The 21,674-nt window shown below is 44.4% G+C and overlaps 2 protein-coding genes across 2 annotated transcripts; both read left to right on the forward strand.

Annotated features, from left to right (window-relative positions):
• Positions 1-9,616: 9,616 nt before the first annotated feature.
• LOC117854983 (putative clathrin assembly protein At2g01600) lies at positions 9,617-15,540 on the forward strand. Its single transcript, XM_034737252.2, has 15 exons — positions 9,617-9,937; positions 10,039-10,108; positions 10,257-10,354; positions 11,286-11,424; positions 11,511-11,638; positions 11,781-11,873; positions 12,022-12,072; positions 12,318-12,383; positions 12,493-12,558; positions 12,671-12,751; positions 12,846-12,923; positions 13,314-13,493; positions 13,567-13,642; positions 13,732-13,859; positions 14,839-15,540. The coding sequence occupies exons 1-15, from the start codon at positions 9,848-9,850 to the stop codon at positions 15,190-15,192; spliced, it is 1,698 nt and encodes a 565-aa protein (XP_034593143.1). The 5' UTR covers positions 9,617-9,847; the 3' UTR covers positions 15,193-15,540.
• A 543-nt stretch (positions 15,541-16,083) lies between these two features.
• Positions 16,084-20,619, forward strand: LOC117854984 (phosphoethanolamine N-methyltransferase 1). The gene is made up of 12 exons (XM_034737254.2): positions 16,084-16,359; positions 16,501-16,628; positions 17,864-18,001; positions 18,134-18,271; positions 18,432-18,575; positions 18,738-18,848; positions 18,944-19,085; positions 19,171-19,451; positions 19,682-19,843; positions 19,958-20,011; positions 20,123-20,197; positions 20,291-20,619. The coding sequence occupies exons 1-12, from the start codon at positions 16,329-16,331 to the stop codon at positions 20,384-20,386; spliced, it is 1,500 nt and encodes a 499-aa protein (XP_034593145.1). The 5' UTR covers positions 16,084-16,328; the 3' UTR covers positions 20,387-20,619.
• The last annotated feature ends 1,055 nt before the right edge of the window (positions 20,620-21,674 follow it).

The raw sequence follows: 21,674 nt of genomic DNA on the forward strand, positions 1-21,674 counted from the left end.
TGTGTCAAAACCGAACACTTCCGGATCCTTTTTGCCGAATGGGCATGATATCGGCTTCTTCCCTTTGATCCACTCCGCAAGTCCGACTTCAACATCTTCCTCATCCTCTAACTCTTCCAGGAACGCCACTTTCTTTTGGAAATTCCTCCGTGGATCGAAAGGACGTACCTCCTGTCCAGACAATCGGTGAACAATCTGGCTCAGACTTTTGAACTCTTGTGAAGCGTATCTTTCTTTGATGTGGGGCAGAAGGCCTTGAAAAGCTATATCGGCCAACTGTGCATCGGTTAGCGCCAGGGAGTAGCACTTGTTTCTGATTTCCCGAAACCTCTATATATACGAGGATATCGGCTCGTCACTTCTTTGCCTAAGGCTGGTCAAATCGGACAGCTTCATCTCATGCACCCCGGCGTAGAAGTATTTGTGGAACTGTCTTTCTAAATCGGCCCATGTGATAATCGAATTTGGCGGCAATGTTGTGAACCACTGAAAGGCCGAACCAGACAGAGATGAAGAGAACAACCGTACCCGTAGAGCATCCTGCGTAGCTGCCTCTCCGCATTGGATGATGAATCTATTTACGTGCTCTACGGTCGAAGTATCATCCATCCCCGAAAATTTAGTGAAGTCAGGAACTTTATACCGATGGGGGAACGGCAATAGGTCATATGTAGACGGGTATGGTGTTCTGTAGGTATAAGTTTGCACTTTCGGCTTCAGGCCGAATTGTTCTTGCATCACCTCCGCAATACGTGCCGACCAATCTGGCTGTTGCTGGTGAACCGTTGGCTGCGGTATCGGTACGTGCTGGTAAATCGGAGGCTGAATAAACGGAGGCTGATTGAAAGGTGGTATCTGAGTGAAAGCCGGCTGTGTAGTGAAGGTCGGCTGTTTGAATGAACCACTTGTCTCATCATATAGCATGAGCTCTGCTGTCTTGTTGACCTCCGGAGCGACAGGCTGGTTTGGTGGTACGGTCGGCCGAATGGCCGCCTGGAAGGATGCCTGGAATGGAGGATTTCCTTGACTGGCCGATTGATTCTGACCGATCGTGGCTGAAGGTGCCCCCCAGGGTGATGGGCTTACTGGAGGGAATGGTGTAGAGGACAGCTGGATGGAGCCATATCCCATAGGAGTTGATGATGAGGAAGCGCCTGAATTCCCAACAGAAAATTGGATCGGCTGTGAAACCGAATTTGAATAATTGTGGTTTGGTGGAATCGGCTGAAAATATGCCGGTCCCCTGTACCCTTGAGGTATCCCACCAGCGAAGGAGTTGACAACGGCGTTGTGCACCATATTTGAAAGTACTGGGGACTGATCAACGAAGGCGTGATAAATGGACTGTTGGATCATATCGGACATCTTGTCCAAATCCTCAGAAATCGTGATCTGGCGGGGGGCAGGGAACGGAGTCTTCTTGATAGTCTCCCCGCTTCTGGAGCGACTGAAGGACTGTAGGCAAGCTTTTCGGAACTGTGCCGTGTACTTGTCCAGTTCTTCCTTCTGGTCGTCCTTCAGATCTGCTTCCGTCATCTCGATGACGTTTTCTTCAGAGACTTCAGTAGCTTTCGACATGATGGCGGTTGTATTGGTCCCACCGGGCGTGCCAAAAGTGTGTTGGCGCTAGAAATCGGTCAACCGAATCCAAGCGACCGACACACGACCCGGGAGAATCTGCTTAGCTCCTGTTCGGGTGAATGCCCTGGTGCGGTTCGCGCGGCGTGCCAGCCAATCTGACCTGTTGATTGGCAAGGAAGAACACGTGTCAGGTGCAGAAATTACGATCGGCTAAGTTTCCGATCGAGAGAGTTTATCGGCGAGTCGGCCGATTTACTGTGGTAATGAAATCGGCTATAAGACAGCCTGATCTCTATAGCCTTGTAGACAGGAAATTGCTAAAGTGATCGGTACAAAGCTTATGATGACAACACTAGGAACAGATCCAATCGGCAATAGATGAATCTAACGATAGAAAATAAAGAAAGCCGATACTACCGATTCCTAGCTGGATAACTGGTGATAAAAACTAGAAAAACAGGTAAAAACCTATGAATCTAGCAAATATCGATAACTAGTGAATAAATCTAAACGAAACAACAGCGATACGCCCGGAGTTAAAGCTTAGATATTACTCGATAAACGGAACTTACAGAATCGGCCGGAGATCAAGATGATACAACCTTGCCAATCCGCACGAACTCGTGAGAAGAGAAAAGTAATGGCGAAGTCGCCTTCTTGAAAGTAAGTACGAAGAAAAAGTAGCTTGTTGTATTGATTGGTTGATGATTACAGATTTACAAAGGTAGCTATTTATAGCCCCGTACAGATAACTTCTTAACCGACTAGAATTCTATCCCTAATTCAAACAGAAAACGAATATCTACAAGCACAATTCGTGCTAAGTTGGTTACTCTACGCCTCATGGGCTGACTTCCACCTTATCCTTCCATCCCTTTCCGAGCCCATACAGGCCCAATTAGCCCATCCCCCTAATCGGCCGATTCCTTATCGGCAAAAGATTACCGATTGGGACTCTGGTATATTCAACCCAAAGTGAGACAGAAGTCACCGGCCGATCTCACACTGTAGCACCATTTGGCCGATTCCCAACTGTGCTTCTCCGATTCCCCCTCTTCTTGGCGCCGATTCTACTAGTGACGAAATCTGGCGTCAACAGGTACTAAAGGTCCTCTTTAGTACCGAAATAGCAATACCGGTTGCACAATCAATGCTAAAGGGGAGTTTTGGATCCGGTACTGAAGGCGCATTCCCTCATAGTGTTGGTTGGTGAGGGTACGGGAAGAGACGAAATATGCTCATACAACCTTAAAAATCACTATGAGAAAAGTATAATTAGATTTTCATGACGTTCGGTAGTTCAATATACTACACCGCTTAAAAAAAGAAAAATCGTGCAAATGCACCCATTCCTCTTGCACGGCTTCAATTTCTGTTTCTCTTCCTCCACACACACACGCTCCCAGCCTTAGGCAGCCAAATAGGCCCATTGGAGGCTTGATTTCTCGTGGACGGGCGTACGGTGTCGGTGTTTTATACTCGGCAACCTACAGAGGGGTATCCCGAGGTAGTAGATTGGTTTGTGGGCGATTGTCAGACCTGAAATTCGAAGGTAAAAAGAAGACACAAGATACAGATTTATGCAGGTTCAGGCTACCAGAGTAGCATAATACCCTACGTCCTGTTTGGGGTGTTGTATATTTCGCTATACGCTTGGTGTTGTTTGGTATTGAGGATTTGGTCATCTACTGTGGTTCTACGAGATTTTCACCTAACGATCTAGGGACCCCTGCCCTCCTTTATATACTTCAGGAGGCGGGATTACTAGTCGTTTACAAGGAGTCCTAGTAGGATTACAAGGTATGAGTTTTAGTAGAATTACAAGAGAATCCTAAAAAGAGTCCATCCTTGTGGGTACAGAGGATCTATCCCCGACAAGCCCCCTTCATAGTTGAATATAGCAGTCTTCGAGTACTTTTCAGATTCTCGCCGAGTAATTTTTGTGCTCCTCGAGTATTTTGTCTGGCTCAATCTTCTGGCTCAATCTTCAAAGTTCCTCAAAGCTGCCATGAGGTTATGGTGCTTAAGCTCTTGATTGTCTTGATTTTGTAATCTTCTTCTTTGCTGATATGGAGGGCGGCGGAAGTCATACTCCATATGGAATAGCCCCCGAGCCTTAGGTTGAATCGAAAAATCAGGCTGAGGATCATTAAAATCTTGAATCTTCTTTCTTTGTTTTGAAAAAAAATCAACTATTGGGTGTAGCTTATCAGCTCCCGAGCCTTGGAATGATTAAATATTCAATCCGAGGGTCTTTAGTATTCACGCAAGTCATCATCCGAGTTGTATTGCGGTGTCCAGCCCCCAAGCTTATGCACCAGGTGAGTCATAGAAGTCACGTCAAGTAGTTATTGGCGCTTAGCCCCCGAGCTTGGAAGCTTGCTGAGCCACTGGAGATATTTCGAGTAGTAATTGGCACTTAGCCCCCGAGCCTTGGAGCTGGCGGAGCCATCGGAGGTACGCTGAGCATCTTGAAGAGTCGTCGCCAAAGCTTAACCTGAGAAAAAAGATGCATATATTATGTAGCATATTGTGAAATATTGAAACTACTAAAATTTATTCAATGATGAATGTAAATGTTTCGTGTCATGCTCTTGTTTTGGCCATATTTTTTCCAGGTAGTTAGTCTGTTACGTTTAAACTCTCAGTCCCTGTTTAACCATTGCTACTGTGTGTGAGATCTTTATCTCGTGTACGCGTACTGGTACTGTTGCTATTGAGATCTTTGTCTCGTGTCCTAGCGTTTAGGCATGACAGAAGATCCGAGGCTTTCACGAATTGAGGCGCATTATGCTCGAGGAGATTAGTGATCGCTAAGAGAAGATATTTAAAATAAATAGTCGACATTGTGATAAAAAACTGCGCGATTGCGCCTAAAGTAGTCATTGAAACTTTTCTGCCTTTTTGGCGAGAAGAGTGCGTGTTGCCACGCATAGGATCTATGCCTCGTTAGGGTATAGTCGCTGCGAGCCTACAACACTCAGTGCACCAAACTTCGTAGCAGAGCCTCCTAATTCGGTGTACCAAACCTGTGACGGAGCTTCTGGAACTCAGTGCACCAAACCAGTGGCGATAGCCTCCGTAATTCGGTGTACCAAGTCCATGGCTGTTGGTCAACATGCCCCAAGAATAATTGGCAAAGTGTAGCTTTGGAGAGTAATTTCTGTCAAGAGGCGTACACAAAAAAGTAGTCGGTGCATTCACCAACCATGATGAAAACAAGCCATAGAAAAATAATTATTAAAAAAGTAACTTAGCTTGGTTCATGGATGATTGTCGATGAAGACGCGACGGTTGTTGATGAAGCCGACTAGTCGGAGTTGATTCTGACTAGTTGTCAACGGTACGAGGCCTGCCCTCAACTAGTTTTCTAGTCAAGACGATTAGTTGAAGTAGTCGTTAGTGAGCCGACGTAGATGTCTTGCTCTTGTAGAAGTAGTTGATCGTATCATTGGAGATTTGTTGGTGTTGCCACGCAAGCTGAAGTCCTTTTGGTAGCTTTTTTGGCTTTCGCATAGCTGAATACATCATTGATTTCCAGTGCCAGAGGGAACAACGACAACTGTTTCTTTATTTTGATGCTTGGCGTGTTTTTCCGTATCCGATCAACAAAGCTGGTATCTGCTTCGGACTCGACTAAGGAAATCAATTCCTTGTAGGATTCCGTCTTGATGCCGTCCAATTCTATTCCATCTTGATCTTGATGCTTGGAGACGATCAGCTGCAGGTGAATTGCTCCACTCCGCACTCTGTTTCGAATTCCAATTTGGTGAGAACAGGCTAGCTCGGAATTAGTTTATCTGGCGACCTCACCTCGGACTCCGACGCAGTTGCACACCGAGTCGTTGATTGGATGGGAGAACAACATTCTTGTCTTGTAGAGTAGATTGATCTTGATGAGGTCCTTCAAGCTCACCCGGTGATCTCAACGATCACCCCTACGTGGTGTGCCAAGTGTCGGTGTTTTATACCCGGCAACCTACTGAGGGGTATCCCGAGATAGTAGATTGGTTGATGGGGGATCATCGGACTTGAAACTCGAAGGTAAAAGCGACGACACAAGACATAAATTTATACATGTTCGGACTGCCAGAGTAGCGTAATACTCTACATCCTGTTTGGGGTGTTGTATATTTTGTCCTGCGCTTGGGTGTTGTTTGGTATTAAGGATTTGGTTCTCTATTGTGGTTCTATGAGGTCTTCGTCTACCGATTTGGGGACCTTGCCCTCCTTTATATACTCCAGGGGATGGGATTACTAGTCAGTTACAAAGAGGAGTCCTAGTAGGATCACAAGATATGAGTCCTAGTAGGATTACAGAGGAATCCTAGTACGAGTCTGTGTTCTTCCTTCCTTGAGAGTACTAGGGATCTATCTGCGACACGGCCCTCCAAGGTCGCCCTGGCTTGGCTGGACGAGCCGTTGAGCCTAGGCTTGTTCATGGTGGATTATGACGGGTTTGGGTGGATTATATGTGTTGAATTGCAGCCACTGGCTAATTGGATCATTGTGTAATCTGAGTGGGTTAGATGTATCAAGAGGGTTATTGCTTAATGGGTTGGCTGGATGGATTTGATGGGTTAAATGGGTAACAAACAAGCAAGTCAGGGAACAAGGAACATCTCGTGCAAGGAATTGGCACAACCATTCACCGATTCAAACATGCTATCTTTGCCTCACAAAATTAAACAAGCAATGCAATATCAATGATCCATTTTGTAGTACAGCTCCAATCAAACAGAAGAGTAAGAGAAATTAAACAAGCAATGCAACATCAATGATCCATTCTGCTATGGTAGTTGATAGTGATGTCCGAAATGAATCTAGAATTCTTCCTCAATGTAGATTCTGAAGCTACCGGGGAAACAGGAACTGCTAAAATATCTTTGGTCAACTTAGACAGTATGGGGTACTTGCTTAAGTTACATCTCCACCACAAATAGTAAATCAAAATCATTCATGATCTTTCCACAATTCTCTGTAAGATATCTGGATAATTCAGAATTACTTTATTTTCTCTCAATTTCTTCTAGGTGCATACTCAATTGAGATGCTAGCAACATAGCAGGATTCTCCTCATGATCATCGACATTAATAAGTAGTAGAGGCTGATTGTACTTACTATTGAAGCTGGCATGTGCAGTGGACTCAACATAGCAATCAAATAAGCGGCGAAGATCACTTTCTATTTTACCAATAAGTTCTTTTTTCTTCTCTAGATCATATATCCTAAAGAAGAAAAAGCTAAGAAACTTCACCTTATAACAAGGATCCAAGATCAGAGCAATAAATAGTAAGTTGTTCAGATCCTCCTCCCAATATTTACTGAACTTCATCTTCATTAGTTCAGACATTATGGCTATAATGGGATCACTATGTCCAGCAAGTTCTTTCGGTTTTGATTGCATCAAAACAAACTCATGAAAGAAACCACTTAATGTCACGTGAAGAGAACCAGACAGACGCACTGTAGCTTTGTGGAATATCTTAAAAAAATGAATAACACGGCTAGCATTATGCCAACAGACGCAGATGGAGGAACATGACCCTCAAAGTATATTTGAATTGCTTGTTCTCCTTGTTTAATTTTGCAAATGCCTTCTCAAATATAACTATATTATCACATCGTGTGAGAGGAAATTGTAAAAAATTAGTTTCAAGTAGAGCTAAAGATCAAAAAGAGGCATGCAACTGCAAAACATAGCTCAGAGCAATAATTCCCATGTGCAAGCATACGACCTAGATATTTTTCAGACATCTAGTGACTAAAAATATCACATCATTGAACTGTGAACCTCACCAAACACTAAACAATATTAGTCGGGCTCTGAGAATCGACTCCCAAGTGTTACCATCATGGGGCTGATCACAAATTGAACTTAATAAACAAATTAGCCAATAACTAGAACAATCGGTACTATTCCAATCAGTTCCGTGGCCAGTTAATAAAGGCACTAAACAATCTTAAATCTCTCTCCTTGTTGCTTGCAAACGATAGACTAACAAATATAACAAATGCACTTCTCTCAAATAACCTCATCAGTCACCACCCTCACATAGCAGATCTCATAGGCGTCAAAATAAAAAGGGGAAAATGATTTGGGAGTGCGAGCAGTGGGACTGTTGGAGCCTCAACCTTAGTGATTCTTTTTATCTATAGCACTAAAATCTCTAATCCTAACCTCTCACCAGAAGCAAGCAAGCAACATCCGATCCATTAATACGTCAAAGAAAAAGGGAAGCGCAAGTAATTGGGACGAGAGGAGGATGGGATCAAATGACCTAACCTTTATAGTCACGCAAAGGGGATTGGGTCGCCGCCGGCAGGGGATGACGAGCGGAGCTCGGCGGTGGCAACTGCGCTGACGCCGCGACCATCGCCGATTTTGCAAGTGGCCTAGCGGTGACGACTCCTTCAGATACCGTACATGGATTAGATGGGTCAGCTGGGTTGGGCCATGTACCTACCTAATAGGGCATACCAATAGGTGGGCCTGAAATTCAACCCAACCCATGGATGTAGTTTTTTTTTCCAGATTGGGTTGGGTTACACGGATGGATTGGGTGGGTCGCTGGACCCATGCACAGGCCTAGTCGAGCCGATTTACCTGCGTGAACCGCATGCCGGGCTGCCGGCACCGCATATTCTCCCCGCCCCAACTATAACAAGTGGCAACTGTCATGCGTTTTTTTTGCAATGCCGTCTCAGTCCCCATCGGTTCACGTCTTTGCACCGGCCCCCCCGGGCATCGTCGGCTCGTCGCGGTGTACGTGAGCGGCACCGCCGCTGGCCGCCTTCTCCGAGTTTCTTCCTTTCGATCGGACGATCGGTTCAAAGAGAATGAGGTGTGTGCGGCCTGTGCATGGATCGGCCGTGAGCAACAGAAACATTCGGTGCGCGATTCACGCCTTCTGCCAACCACACCCGGCGCCACCGTCTGTTTGCTTCTCACATCCAAGTACGGTGGCGCCGAGCTGGCGGCCCCGGGACGCGCCAGCTACCCTGAGCTACCGAAAGAGAGAAGCCACCTTTCGTTTCCCTTTTTTATATCATTTTTTGTTCCTGATCGAAAAATCTGGTACTCCACACTACATATATGCTATATGGAGGACAGAACGATTGGCAAAAAAGAGAATTTGCAAAGCCAAAGTTTCAGCCTTTCAGAGACCGACGTCTGCCTCAGGCGAGACGTGCTTGTCAACCGGCGCCTCTCGTCTCCTGCCACACCTTCTCTTCTCACCGAAGGAACCCAACAAGACGTAGGGCCATTCAGGACATCAGATCGAGCTTTCAAGCGTCTTTACAACCAACCCATATCATAGCGCTTCTTAATTGTGTACTAACATGGCAGTATGGCAAACAGAGCTATCGATGTTACAGCCGGGGTGGCATGCAAAAAGGAAGTTTTAAAAAATGAGCCAGGGCTGGGACCTGTCAAACGTTGTTGTTAGGGCGGTGAGATTCAGAGTTAGACGGATCCAACCTTTCTGACGTTCAACCAAGGTCACAGTGTGAATTTATGCATGTTTGAAAACACACGGATTCTTGAACTGTCATGAGAAACAGTACTGCCCTTTCGCCTGGTGAAGCCCGATCGTCATCAGCTTATAATTTTGGCTCTGCCTTTTGCTTCATCATTGGCATCCTGGCTCTTATGATTGGAAACAACTGGTATCTCAGATCAGGCTTATTTAAGGAACACTTGATAATTCTTCTTAATTCTGGGGACAATACTAATCAATTTGCCTCCCCCAACGACAACGCGAAACTAGTTCAGCTACGCCATTGACGTCTCCAGGCCCCTTTTGAAGTGAATGAATTCTGCATGTGCATAGTACATCCGGTGAGATCCTATCCTAGGCTAGCACTCAGCTGGACTCCGGAGTAGGCACCGACACTGGACTATTCTGCAGGCTGCATGCAGCCTTGGACCGGAGTTACATAATCCTAATCCAACAAAGAAAGGCCGGTGTTGTATTTATATAGTCGGAGGGGAGCAGAAAAGAAAATTAATAAGAATCAAAAGAAACCTCACGTTCAATCACACGCCTTCCACTGGTGTGGAAGGTGAGGAACGCGCTCTCCGCACTCTGCCAGCCTATTTGTTGGGGGAAGGTTGGCAGGTCCGTGTACCGCGAGCCCGCGGCCGAAATTTCACTCAACCAAACCTCAAAGCCAAACCGGAGAGGGAGCAAAACGAGCGCGGGGCGAGGGCCGACACCACACCACCGGGCAAGCGCGGGCGCGGCGGCGGGGGCAGCAGCAATGTCGGCGCTGCAGAGCTGGCGCAAGGCGTACGGCGCGCTCAAGGACAGCACCACCGTCAGCCTCGCCAACCTCAGCTCCGACTTCAAGGTCCGACGTCGAATCCTCCTCCCCCTCTCGATGCGCTCGGATCTATGCCTGCGCTGCATTGGGGATTTATCGCTTCCTTTGGCTCGTGATCCATTTTGCAGGATCTGGATGTGGCGATCGTGAGGGCCACCAACCACGTGGAGACCCCGCCCAAGGAGCGCCACCTGCGCAGTGCGTGGATTCCTCCGATATTCTCGCTTCCCGATTTTCGCTTAATTTAGCGGGGTGGCGAGTTGTGGAGCTACCCGGATCGTCCCCAACTATCTCCCCGGTTTGCGTTTGGTGTCTGATGGGTTTGTCGGTGGTGGTGGTGTTGCAGAGATTGTGGCGGCGACCTCCCTCGCGAGGCCCCGGGCGGACGTCGCCTACTGCATCCACGCGCTTGCCCGGCGACTCGCCAAGACGCGGAATTGGATCGTAAGCGCTGTTGCTCTCTGGTTGAGATTGTTTGATCCGTTCTGCGTATTGGATGCTTTGGTAGTTGCTTTAGCTGCTGCGTTGCTGCCGATGTTGTATTGGTACTGGTAATTAACTGAATATAATCTCATGTCATTTCGTTCAGTAGAGATGTGATCACACTGAAGAACTGACTGCAGCCCAAAGCTCGATTGTTTCGTGTGGTATACTGATAATGCGGTGGTATTGATTTGGGCACCTAAACCTAGGTCACTGCACAATGGAGAGCCTGATGGCGTATGACTGGTTACATAATAGTATATTGCATTGTGAGTTTGGCATTGCAGTATGCATTTACCCTTGATTATCTCAATTTGCACTGGCTTTCGAGCGTATGAACGAGTTATCTTGGATTTGGAAACAACAACATTTTGTTCTCTACAACTGCAAACATGATTTTATATGACATTCGAAATTTGTCCTACAAAGTTGCAAATATGATTTTACTGCCAAGCTGGTATTTCTTTGCATAGCATAATGAGCTCAGCTTACAAAAGAACCATGAAATTCTATGTTTTCACATTTTTTTAAGGTGGTATATTTTATGAGAACTGAGACCTTTTTATTTAGCTTATGTGGTTCCTGTGTTTTGTTGGTTGTCCTGACTCCTGAAGCCAGTTTGGCATACTGGAATTTTGCATTCTCATATTAAATAGTTACTTTTGAATGGCTCCTTCTGGGTCTTGACCGACTTGTTTAGTGGAGTTCAGTTGAGATGGCATGACTCTGAATGTGTTCCTGATATTTTTGGTTTCCTTGCAGCTATTCTAGCAGCACCGATCTTCAAATTGTTTCATGTTTTTGAATTGTTACTCAGGGTGTCCTGCTTCCTTTTGTAGGTCTTCATCTTATCAGCCAGTTAATGTAGGATGCATTCCTTTATGTTATGTAGGTTGCCCTGAAGACACTTGTGGTGATCCATAGGCTTCTCCGCGAAGGTGATCCTACATTCAGAGAAGAGTTTCTTGCGTTTACACAAAGAGTGCGGATTTTGCAGCTGTCAAACTTCAAGGATGACTCCAGCCCTATTGGTTTGTATTTCTTCAAATAAATTTCACCTCTTGATTTATTTGGCTCATTAATCTGCTTCATTAATCTAAATTTCCTATCTACGCAGCTTGGGATTATTCTTCATGGGTTCGCACATATGGTTTATTTTTGGAGGAAAAACTAGAATGCTTCAGGGTCTTGAAGTATGACATTGAAGCTGAGCGTTCGTCAAAACAAGGTCAAGGACCTGAAAAGGTCTGGACTCAACATGGTCATTTGATATTTTTACTTTATTACCACCTTCTACCAGAGTGGTACCATGTTATCAATTATTTGTCACTATATTACTGATTTACTGGTGCTACTTTAACATATAATTAAACTACTTTATTTTCAGGGTCACAGTAGAACTAGAGAATTAAATTCTCAGGACTTGCTGGAGCAATTGCCTGCGCTGCAGCAATTGTTATATCGACTTATTGGATGCCGGGTGATTCTATCTTATTCCTTGCAACTACTAATTAAAATTAGTGATTAAAGAAATGGATTTAATAAACATTTTCATATTTTCTGGTTTGTATTTAACTTTGTTAACAGAGGCAGCATGGCACTGATTTTCTTTCTTTCTTTTTACTCAGCCAGAAGGAGCCGCAAATAACAATTATCTGGTGCAATATGCTCTAGCTCTGGTAAGCTTTATCTCTAGTCATTTTTTTGCTTCAGAGTTTTCAAGGTGATCTTCATATTTCGTTTAACAATCCAACTGATCATTTGTGAATATGTTTGGTTTTTCCTTGAACTTTATTGCCCGTTCAGTGGAGTGTTATTTTTTCTGTTACCATTGTTGAGCAGTTTGATTCCTTCTATGACTAGTTTATTCTTAGAATTGAGGAATCTTATATGCAATTTAAGTGAATCTCCTGGCTCTGTACAGGTTCTTAAAGAAAGCTTCAAAATTTACTGTGCGATAAATGATGGAATTATCAACCTTGTTGACAAGGTATACTAATTTTCAAAATTTTCAAAGCAGTAGCGATTTTTTCTATGTTGCATCGAGCTATGTTTACTGATGCTCCCTGCTTCCTGTTGGCTGTCAAACAACTGTGTAGTTTTTCGAGATGCCAAAGCATGAAGCACTCAAAGCTCTTGACATTTACAGGAGGGCTGGTCAGCAGGTAACTCTACATGATAGTAATGTGCAACATATCTTAACTTAAGAAAATCAGCATATAACAATTATCTGTGCTTAGTTGCTACTTTTACCAAGCAACATCTTTGATGATTCAGGCTGGAAGCCTATCTGACTTCTATGAAAGTTGCCGGGGCTTAGAGCTCGCAAGAAATTTCCAGTTTCCCACTTTGAGGGAGGTGAGGTCGTTTGCCTCAGAGTTCTCCATGTAAACCTTTATCATGTACCACCAGATATATCGTTGGAGTCTGATTTGATTTATTTCATTTTCAGCCACCACAAACATTCCTATCAACCATGGAGGAGTATGTGAAGGAGGCTCCACGAATGCTACCAGTTACAGAGCCACTGGTTAGTTCCTGGGTTCTAATAAACCATTTAGATTTTTGCATATCACCTTTACGTTTCATACTAACAAGTAGAAGCCTTGATGATGGTGCTTGTTTAGTACTTTCTGTGTGCATTGCATGCTAAAGGAGCATCTCATAACTTTAATCCTTTATATCTAAAATCAGCAAACTACTTGGTGTAAACTGAACTGAAGGAAACAGCTATCTTCAATATTTGTGGCCAGTTTTTTTTACTTTAATATTTTTGTGATGATTGTGTCATCAGTGTGAATATTACATTTTTTTTTGGGTAGATAAATAACTATCGCCAAAGTTTGTACCATACCACTTAGGCAATCTACTGGTTGTAGGATGGATTCTTAGACACAGGCTATCCTTCTTATTTTATCAGGAACTTCCTGAGCGACTTCTTCTGACATACAAACCGGAAGAAGCAGAAGCAGCTCCTGAGCCTGTTCCTATTGTAGAGGAAAAACCACAAATTGTTGAAGAACCTGCTCAAGTACCATCTACTTCTGAAATATCCTCACCTCCTCCCAAGCCTGAGATCGCAGATACTGGTGATTTACTGGTAAGTGGAAAAAAATTCAGAAAGTGAATATGACATCAATCTCTTTTTAATCAAAATGTCATATTTTCCATAGGGGTTAAGTGATCCAAACCTTAATGTGTCGGTAATAGAGGAGAGCAACGCTTTGGCCTTGGCTATTATGCCAACAGGTAATTAGTCAAACTTAATTCATAGTTTTGTGTGCTATTAATTTGTATTGTCTATCATGTAATTCTAAGAAGTGTCTGCAATTCTGCAGGTGTTGATAATTCAACAACAAGCACAGCTACACAGCAAGATAAAGGATTTGATCCAACAGGATGGGAGCTTGCTCTTGTTGCCACTCAAAGCACCAATACGAATCCACTGGCTATGGAGAGTAGTTTGGTAGGTTTTTTGAATCTTTCATTAAGGATATCTACCTTTTGGTGGTTGCCGCAATTTCCCAAGTCAAGATTTGGGAACTGCTATGCTGCTACCTACTGCTTTCTTGCAAGTTTGTCAAGCTCCTATACTTCTACTTTTATGGTCAACTCAGTTGCTGTCTGAAAAGTGAAAACCAGTAAGGTGGTTTCCTGCTGCTAAAATCTAGGAGCAACGACTAGCTGATTACTATATTATCAAAGTGCATTTGCACAAAAGAAAAATACATTTGCATAAAAATTAAAACCTTCTCACGTGGGTGAATGGTAAATATATATGGTATCTTGATTTATCATCTCCCCACCCCTTTCTGGAATTTCGCGGTATGTTTAATTTGCACCCAAGAATATATCTCTTGAACATATAGGAACTAAAATGCTCCCAACAAGTTCCAGGGCAATTTTTCACATCCACAACAGTTGGATTTTGCTTCTCATAAATGTTCTGTTGATGATTGGCGGTTAAAGCATATACTAGGGAAAACTTGATATCCACAACTCCTTCATTTCATGATTTGCTTGTTGCCACCCATCGTATCATTGACATTTGTTGTTGCTAGTTTTCTACCTCATGTCATCATTACTATGGTCTGGAAAGGTTTAAACTATTGTATGGCTTAGTTGATACTTGCACTAGATTTATTGGGGGTTTGAGGAGAGCATTTCTGCTAAGTCCAGAACTAGATTTTGTAGATGAAGGTCTACCTGTTGGTAAAAAAGTATGTACCGACTGCTGTGGAAGTACGACCGTACATGAGTACAGATGGATGAACTATGGCAAAACAATTAATTTTCTTGCGTTGAGTATGGTTTAGCTTTTATGAAACTAGAATCTGGTCGTTTTGTGTTCTAGAAGAAATGGCTTTGTTATTGCAGTTGGTTTCCTTTCAGAATATGTTACTGATGTGATGTGGTACAATCTGGGATTTTATTTCCATTTGCAGGGTGGTGGATTTGACAAGCTCACATTGGACAGCCTATATGATGACGGAACTTACAGGCAGATGCAACAGCAGCAGCTGTATGGCTCAGCTCCTCCCAACCCTTTCATGGCAAGCGATCCGTTTGCAATGTCGAACCAAGTAGCTTCCCCACCGTCAGTTCAAATGGCTGCCATGGCTCAGCAGCCCCAGCCCTTGATGATTGAAGCAAATCCTTTCGGACCGCCACTACAGCCGCAGCACGCGGGCATGGCTCCTGCAGCAAACCCCTTCCTTGACGCGGGGTTCGGCGCGTTCCCGGCGGCGAATGGAATGCACCCACAGGCCAACCCCTTCGGAGCGGCGCAGCTTCTCTAGGCATACACCACTTACGAGATGTGGAATTTGTAGAGATCCGTACAAGATGAGCAATCTGCGTGCCGGGAAGTGCAGATTTCCACCAATCAGGCCAATCACCACGTCTGCTTTGTGTCGCCATCCCTACAGGCTTTGTCCGCTTCGCCATTCCTGTATAGCTCCTCGTTTTGCTGTGCATTGGTTTTCACCATCTAGGGGTGGCCATTGGACCCTCCTCCCTGTAAAGAAATTTGTTTTTCCTGATGTAAAGCTACGTGTCAATAAAGTAGCAGCCCAGGACCAAATTAACTCATTCTTTCTCACCCGTTCAATGTTTACAGTATATATAAAATAGGTAGCGTTTGTGTTTGTTGTCTGCTTTTCTTTTGTAATTTTAGTAAGACGAATCCCTTATAACTTCGGTCATCAGAAGAGGCTTCCGACTGTTCTTCTACAGCTCTACATGCATACATGCAGTCATGGAGACAATTTGCTTGTCGACGGTGGACATGCTTCAGGACCACCGCTGTTTTTTCTTCAAAGTATAAATAACCGAGGGCACATATTTCGTGGCAAATAGATAAGATACCCTTTGAACGGTGGCATGATACCAACAAAAGAGGACACGTGTGATAAACGCCACGCGAGTAGGGTGAGCGAAATTTAAAATTCCCCCCAACGAATCCGGCGGTATCGGCAATAATTGCAGTCGTGGAATGGTGGGAGTAGAAAACGACGCGGACGCAGTGCAGCATCCACTCAGCCGGAAGGGAGGTCCCATCCAAATATCCAACGGACGGTCGACCGCTCGGCCGGCTCCGCCTCCAGCCCTCCACTCCACAGTCCACACTGAGGCACTGAGCCTTCTTCCCTCCCAGCGTCCCTCTTATAAAATGCCTTCGAGCCTCACCCACCCCATGCCCACTCACCCGGGTTCACGCCGCCTCTCTTCCTCCCCAACCTCGCCGTGGTTCGGCGATTTTGAATGCAGCAGCGCGGCCGCTCCTGCAACCGCCGCGCCCGGAGCTTCTCCCGAGCCCGCCTCGCCGTCGAGGGGTATTAGCCTCGCAGTACCCTCCCGACCGAACTGATCCCCTTCGTCTCGCTCTCGAGCTACACTAAGCTGAACGACGAACGATCGCCACGGGCTCGCCGTGATGGACGCCGCCGCCGTTGCTGCTGCGAATGGTAACCGATCGGCCTGCCGCGCGCTCATTTCGCGCTTGATTTTGGCTCGGGATTAGTGTCCAGCACATGGCTTGCGGGTCTCGTGTGGAGGCTGGCGTTGACTGTGGGGAGTGATGGTTTCGGACTGTGTGGGTGTTGCAGGGACCCCGGAGGTGGAGGAGAGGAAGGCGCAGAGGAGCTACTGGGAGGAGCACTCCAGGGACCTCACCGTCGAGGCCATGATGCTCGACTCCCGCGCCGCCGAGCTCGACAAGGAGGACCGCCCCGAGGTGATGCCGCGACAACGTTTTTGTCAATTTTCACTCTGTTGCTTTAGTGATTGTTTGTGAGTTCGTGACTCATCTGCTTGAATCTGGGGATTATGTGTCATGCCTTTGCCTTTGCCTTTGCCTCCCAAATGGAGTATCTCGGTGGCAGTCTCTAAGAGGGACGCCTGGTGAAACAAATGGGTCTCTCAGCTGCGATGGTCAACGCAAGCGTGTTGTGAATTATGATTGTGAAATGTTGACGCTGACAGATAGATATTCTTCGGATTTTGCGAGTGAAATGTGATCCGTGTCAGTGAAATGTGATCTGGTCTTAACATCATCTATGCACGTATCCTCGTATACAATTTCTAAGTTAAACAGTAGAATTTGGCAAACTTGTCTGATTTCAATGCCACTGGTGCCCTCTTGGTGTAATGTTTTGCTGCCTAGGTATACCCAGTCTAGAGGAAATACGCCCTTTTACTCTGGTCAAGTGTGGCTGGAAGATTTGTTTCATTTAAATAAGTAATCTGTTTGTTGACCCTTTACCTTTTTACTGTTCAGCTGAAGCTCAGAAATAATTACCTTTTGGAAAAATAAAAGCTAATGGTAGCCGAACAATATTAAAACCTTTCTGGGAGTTGGTCATTTCCCTACAATGTCCAAAGAAATTGGGAGCACTGTATTTTGATTTGTTGTGTGAAATAAACGCAGGTTGAGGGCAAATTACCAAAATAAAAATTTTATTTGACTACCCTCATATAAGATGGCCCCATAATTTTTCGGTTTCAATTGTAAATTCTTATTTCCCACATTATGGAGCTTGGATTGTCAACATTTAGGGATATGGGAAAAGGGTAATTTTCTATAAATCCAGTTCGCAGCCTGAGTTTCTTTTGCTTTGCTTTGTTTTATGATAGGTACTAAGGCACCCTCGTTTTTTCTGCAGAATGTTAAATTTTTGTGTCTGAAATGCAAACTTGTTTGGTGTTATGAACCTTACAGGAAGCCTGCATTGATCTGCCCTGACATATCGCAGCTACGATATTTCTTGTTTCATTTGGAATCTGTAAATGACGTTGTGAAGCTGAGAACTAAAATTGGAATTGATCTATTCTTTAATTTACAATCAACCCTGCTGTATCTGATTTTGAATAACAGTCTAATATACCACAGAATGTATACTAGGTCACTGAGCTTGAAATGAATCTTTAATTTTTGCAACATTTTGATATATTGGTGCTTCTTTTCCGTAGGTACTGTCTTTACTCCCTTCGTATGAAGGGAAATCTGTACTGGAACTGGGCGCTGGAATAGGTCGCTTTACAGGTGAACTGGCTAAAACAGCTGGGCATGTTTTTGCACTGGATTTCATTGAAAATGTCATTAAGAAGGTAGTGACATTGACAATTTCTTCTGATTTAAATATTTTTTTTTGCTTGACAGCCTGAAATATGATGCCTTCTTTTAATTTATACGTAGATATGCTTGTTTGATTTGTATCTTTTCTGCATTTTTTCTTGTAGAATGAAAGCACAAATGGCCACTACAAGAACACATCATTTATGTGTGCTGATGTTACATCCCCAGACCTGATCATTGAAGAGAACTCCGTTGATCTGATATTTTCAAACTGGTTGCTGATGTATCTTTCAGATGAGGAGGTAATGAGTGAGCCATAGATTTGGATTCAAGATTGATTGTTTAAGAAAAACTCAACTGCATTTTTTTAGCATGGATGGGGTTACACTTGTCATTTGTTCTGAATCAGAATATATTTTGATTATATGTCTCGATTTTTGCTAACTTTATCTCTTACTGTAGATTGACAAGCTAGCAGAAAGAATGGTTAAATGGCTGAAGGTTGGTGGCTATATCTTCTTTAGGGAATCTTGCTTCCATCAATCTGGGGATTTAGAAAGGAAAGTGAACCCAACACACTATAGAGAACCAAGGTTTTATACTAAGGTGAGAATGCAAACTCGCTCACTTCCTTCCCCTTTGCTTCTGTGACTTCAGGATCAGACTCAGCACTGAAAGTTTTTGTGCTCCTACCTGCTCCACTCTTTAGTTTTCTTAGTTTGAATACCTCTTTCTTCAAAGTAGTTGATGATGTCTTTTCCCAAATAGGTTTTTAAAGAGTGCCAAGCCTTTAATCGAGATGGCACTTCCTTCAATCTTTCTCTGGTTACTTTCAAGTGCATTGGAGCTTATGTAGAAATCAAGAAAGATCAAAACCAGGTACTTCTCTGTCCTCTCACATGCACATAGACATGTGTTTCCATTGTTTTGAAATTAGTGATGAACATGACTCCATGATGAACATGCCCTTTCAGATATGTTGGCTATGGAAAAAGGTACATTCATCTGAAGATGGGGGATTTCAAAGTTTTTTGGACAATGTGCAGTACAAAGCCAGTGGAATTTTACGCTATGAACGTATCTTTGGAGATGGTTATGTGAGCACTGGTGGAGTTGGTGAGTGGATACATCCATTTTTGTCATTTTTGTGATATTCTATTTGCAGTGCCATTAAATGTTATTATTTATCACTATCCACCAGAGACTACAAAAGAATTTGTGGATAGACTGGATCTTAAACCTGGGCAGAAGGTGCTTGATGTTGGATGTGGGATTGGGGGAGGCGACTTTTATATGGCAGAAGAGTATGGTACTCATGTTGTTGGCATTGATCTTTCTATTAACATGATATTATTTGCCCTTGAGCGTGCTGTTGGGCGCAAGTGCTCCGTGGAGTTTGAAGTTGCTGATTGCACAACGAAGACATACCCTGACCATACATTCGATGTCATCTACAGCCGTGATACTATCCTTCATATACAAGTATGTTCATACCATTCATGTACTGTCCATTTGGAGTGTCTTTTCCCCCTAGATGATAGAGCTACAGCCTTCTCATAAACAGTCATGGATAGTATCTCCAGTTGGAGATGAATTGAAACTTGAAGTTCTTCATTTTGGAATTTTTAATCACTGTCCAACATCACATATGTATGGCATATCTTTATTTGACTGTTTGACTAGCATGTCATTTGTTGCTTTTGCTTCTTCAGGATAAACCCTCCTTGTTCAAGAGCTTCTTCAAATGGCTAAAGCCTGGGGGAAAGGTCCTAATCAGCGACTACTGCAGGAGTCCTGGGAAACCATCAGAAGAGTTTGCAGCATACATTAAACAGAGAGGTTATGACCTTCATGACGTGGATGCTTATGGACAGGTACTCGTTACCTGGAAGTTTTTGCGGTTCATGCTTGTACAATTTCTTTGACCTAAAATTCTGAATTCCTGCTATGTTCTAAGTAATGCTAACTTTGTTCGTCAAACTATCCAGATGCTCAAGAATGCTGGTTTCAGTCATGTCATTGCTGAAGACCGAACTGATCAGGTTTGTCCCTCTAAATGTATGCAGTGTGCATGCTCATGTTCTGTTCCACTAAGACGTTTGGATCAGAAACCGGTTTCGATGATACTCATAGTGCTCTGTGTTGCATTCCAGTTCCTCGGGATTTTACAGAAGGAGCTGGATAAATTTGAAAAGAGCAAAGATGATTTTCTGTCTGACTTCAGCCAGGTGATTTGGCAAAGGCCTTAAGAAGTTCAACAATGAACTGGCCGGCAGTTTAGAAGCCTGCATCTCTAACTTTAGCTCTTCATTCATTCCCAGGGGGACTATGACGACATTGTGAACGGATGGAAGGCAAAGGTGCAGAGGAGCTCTACTGGTGAGCAGAGGTGGGGCTTGTTCATCGCGACCAAGTGATGGTCCTGAACTCCTGATGCCCGTGTGGCCTTATTACAAATAAGGTGGCTCTCACCAGAATAAATAAAGAAAGAAAGAAAAAGTTTCTCGAGACTTTGCTTGCTGTCGCATTGGTTTTTCTGAACCCAGTGAGAGCATGCTGGTGCCTAATTACGGTTCCTTTGTGCTTGGGACCGGTTCAATGTCCTGAGCAAATTGTCGCAATCAAAACCACTGGCAGAGTCCTCGTAACATTTTGCTTGCTTGTCTGTGCTACTTGTGCTGAAATCCTGCTAAAACCCGATTGTAAAAAAAAAAACTGCAGGCGGCGGATACCGACAGGTGTGGATCCAAAGCACACGCTCCATGGGATGCCTTTGTACTGCCACTTATTTCTACGCCTACTTCTTGATCTTTTTGTCGTGAGAGGACAGACAGATCATGTCTTTTTATGGTCAGGGTCCTCGGTTTTATATTCGTGTTCGATGCGCCCTGTCGCTCTTGACTCTTGAGCGTGTGCACGTGGGCATCGAGCGCTGGTCATCCAACGGAGGTGGTGAGTTTTCTAGGCGCGGATGGTGAGGTGGATTTGGTCTAGACACACAGAGCGCTGCTTTGCAGCTGCCTTCTGCTGCTCGGCAGAGAGCGGCACCGCGGCAGCAGCAGCAGCATCCATCGTCCGAATAGGCAGAACGAACCCGCTGCTGCCGTGTAGTAGTAGTAGTACGTATTACTTCATAGAGTGAAGAAGACGTTGGACATTATTTTCCCGAATTTCAATCGCACCAGCCGTGCGAATCTACTCCTGCTACCATTTATCGCCTTTTGGCCTCAAAAACGCCAGCACGGAGGGTAGCAGCCTAGCAGGTGCTGGATGCAAAGGTCAAATTCGCTAGGCGCGTCACGTCGAGAAGCTCGACAGACGGCAATGTTGGGCGGAACGACACATGTTTGAGATTTGAATATCTGGCTGCCGGAGTTCACTCAGAAATCAGTACTGGTTTCTAGCTAGTGATCGTTTGTGCATTCTACTACGTTGTGACTTGTCACTTGTGAGATCATTCAGAAATCAGAAGTACTCTGACCTAACTGTTGCAGTTTTCTATCTGGCTTCTCGGTCCTCGATTTGATTGCCAGCAATCAACACCACTGGGTGAGTCGCTTGTGTGAATTTCCCATCCACTGCGCTTTCTCAAGAACTGAACTCTGAAGCCGTCTGTAATCGAGGTTGTAGTTCGTGTTCACCATGAATCCATGATACCACTTCTCACGCTGTGTTGGTTACTGAAGGATTGTCACTTTGCGAGAC

Source organism: Setaria viridis, chromosome 5 (genome assembly GCF_005286985.2).
Source record: "Setaria viridis chromosome 5, Setaria_viridis_v4.0, whole genome shotgun sequence".
Classification (NCBI taxonomy): domain Eukaryota; kingdom Viridiplantae; phylum Streptophyta; class Magnoliopsida; order Poales; family Poaceae; genus Setaria; species Setaria viridis.

Coding starts and splice junctions, on each gene's coding strand:
- LOC117854983 (XM_034737252.2), top strand. CDS start 9,848: ATGTCGGCGCTGCAGAGCTGGCGCAAGGCGTACGGCGCGCTCAAGGAC. Junction 12,559..12,670: donor ACAGGAGGGCTGGTCAGCAG/GTAACTCTACAT, acceptor TTGATGATTCAG/GCTGGAAGCCTATCTGACTT. Junction 13,643..13,731: donor CTTGGCTATTATGCCAACAG/GTAATTAGTCAA, acceptor GCAATTCTGCAG/GTGTTGATAATTCAACAACA.
- LOC117854984 (XM_034737254.2), top strand. CDS start 16,329: ATGGACGCCGCCGCCGTTGCTGCTGCGAATG. Junction 18,002..18,133: donor TTGAAAATGTCATTAAGAAG/GTAGTGACATTG, acceptor TTTTTCTTGTAG/AATGAAAGCACAAATGGCCA. Junction 18,849..18,943: donor TCAAGAAAGATCAAAACCAG/GTACTTCTCTGT, acceptor ATGCCCTTTCAG/ATATGTTGGCTATGGAAAAA.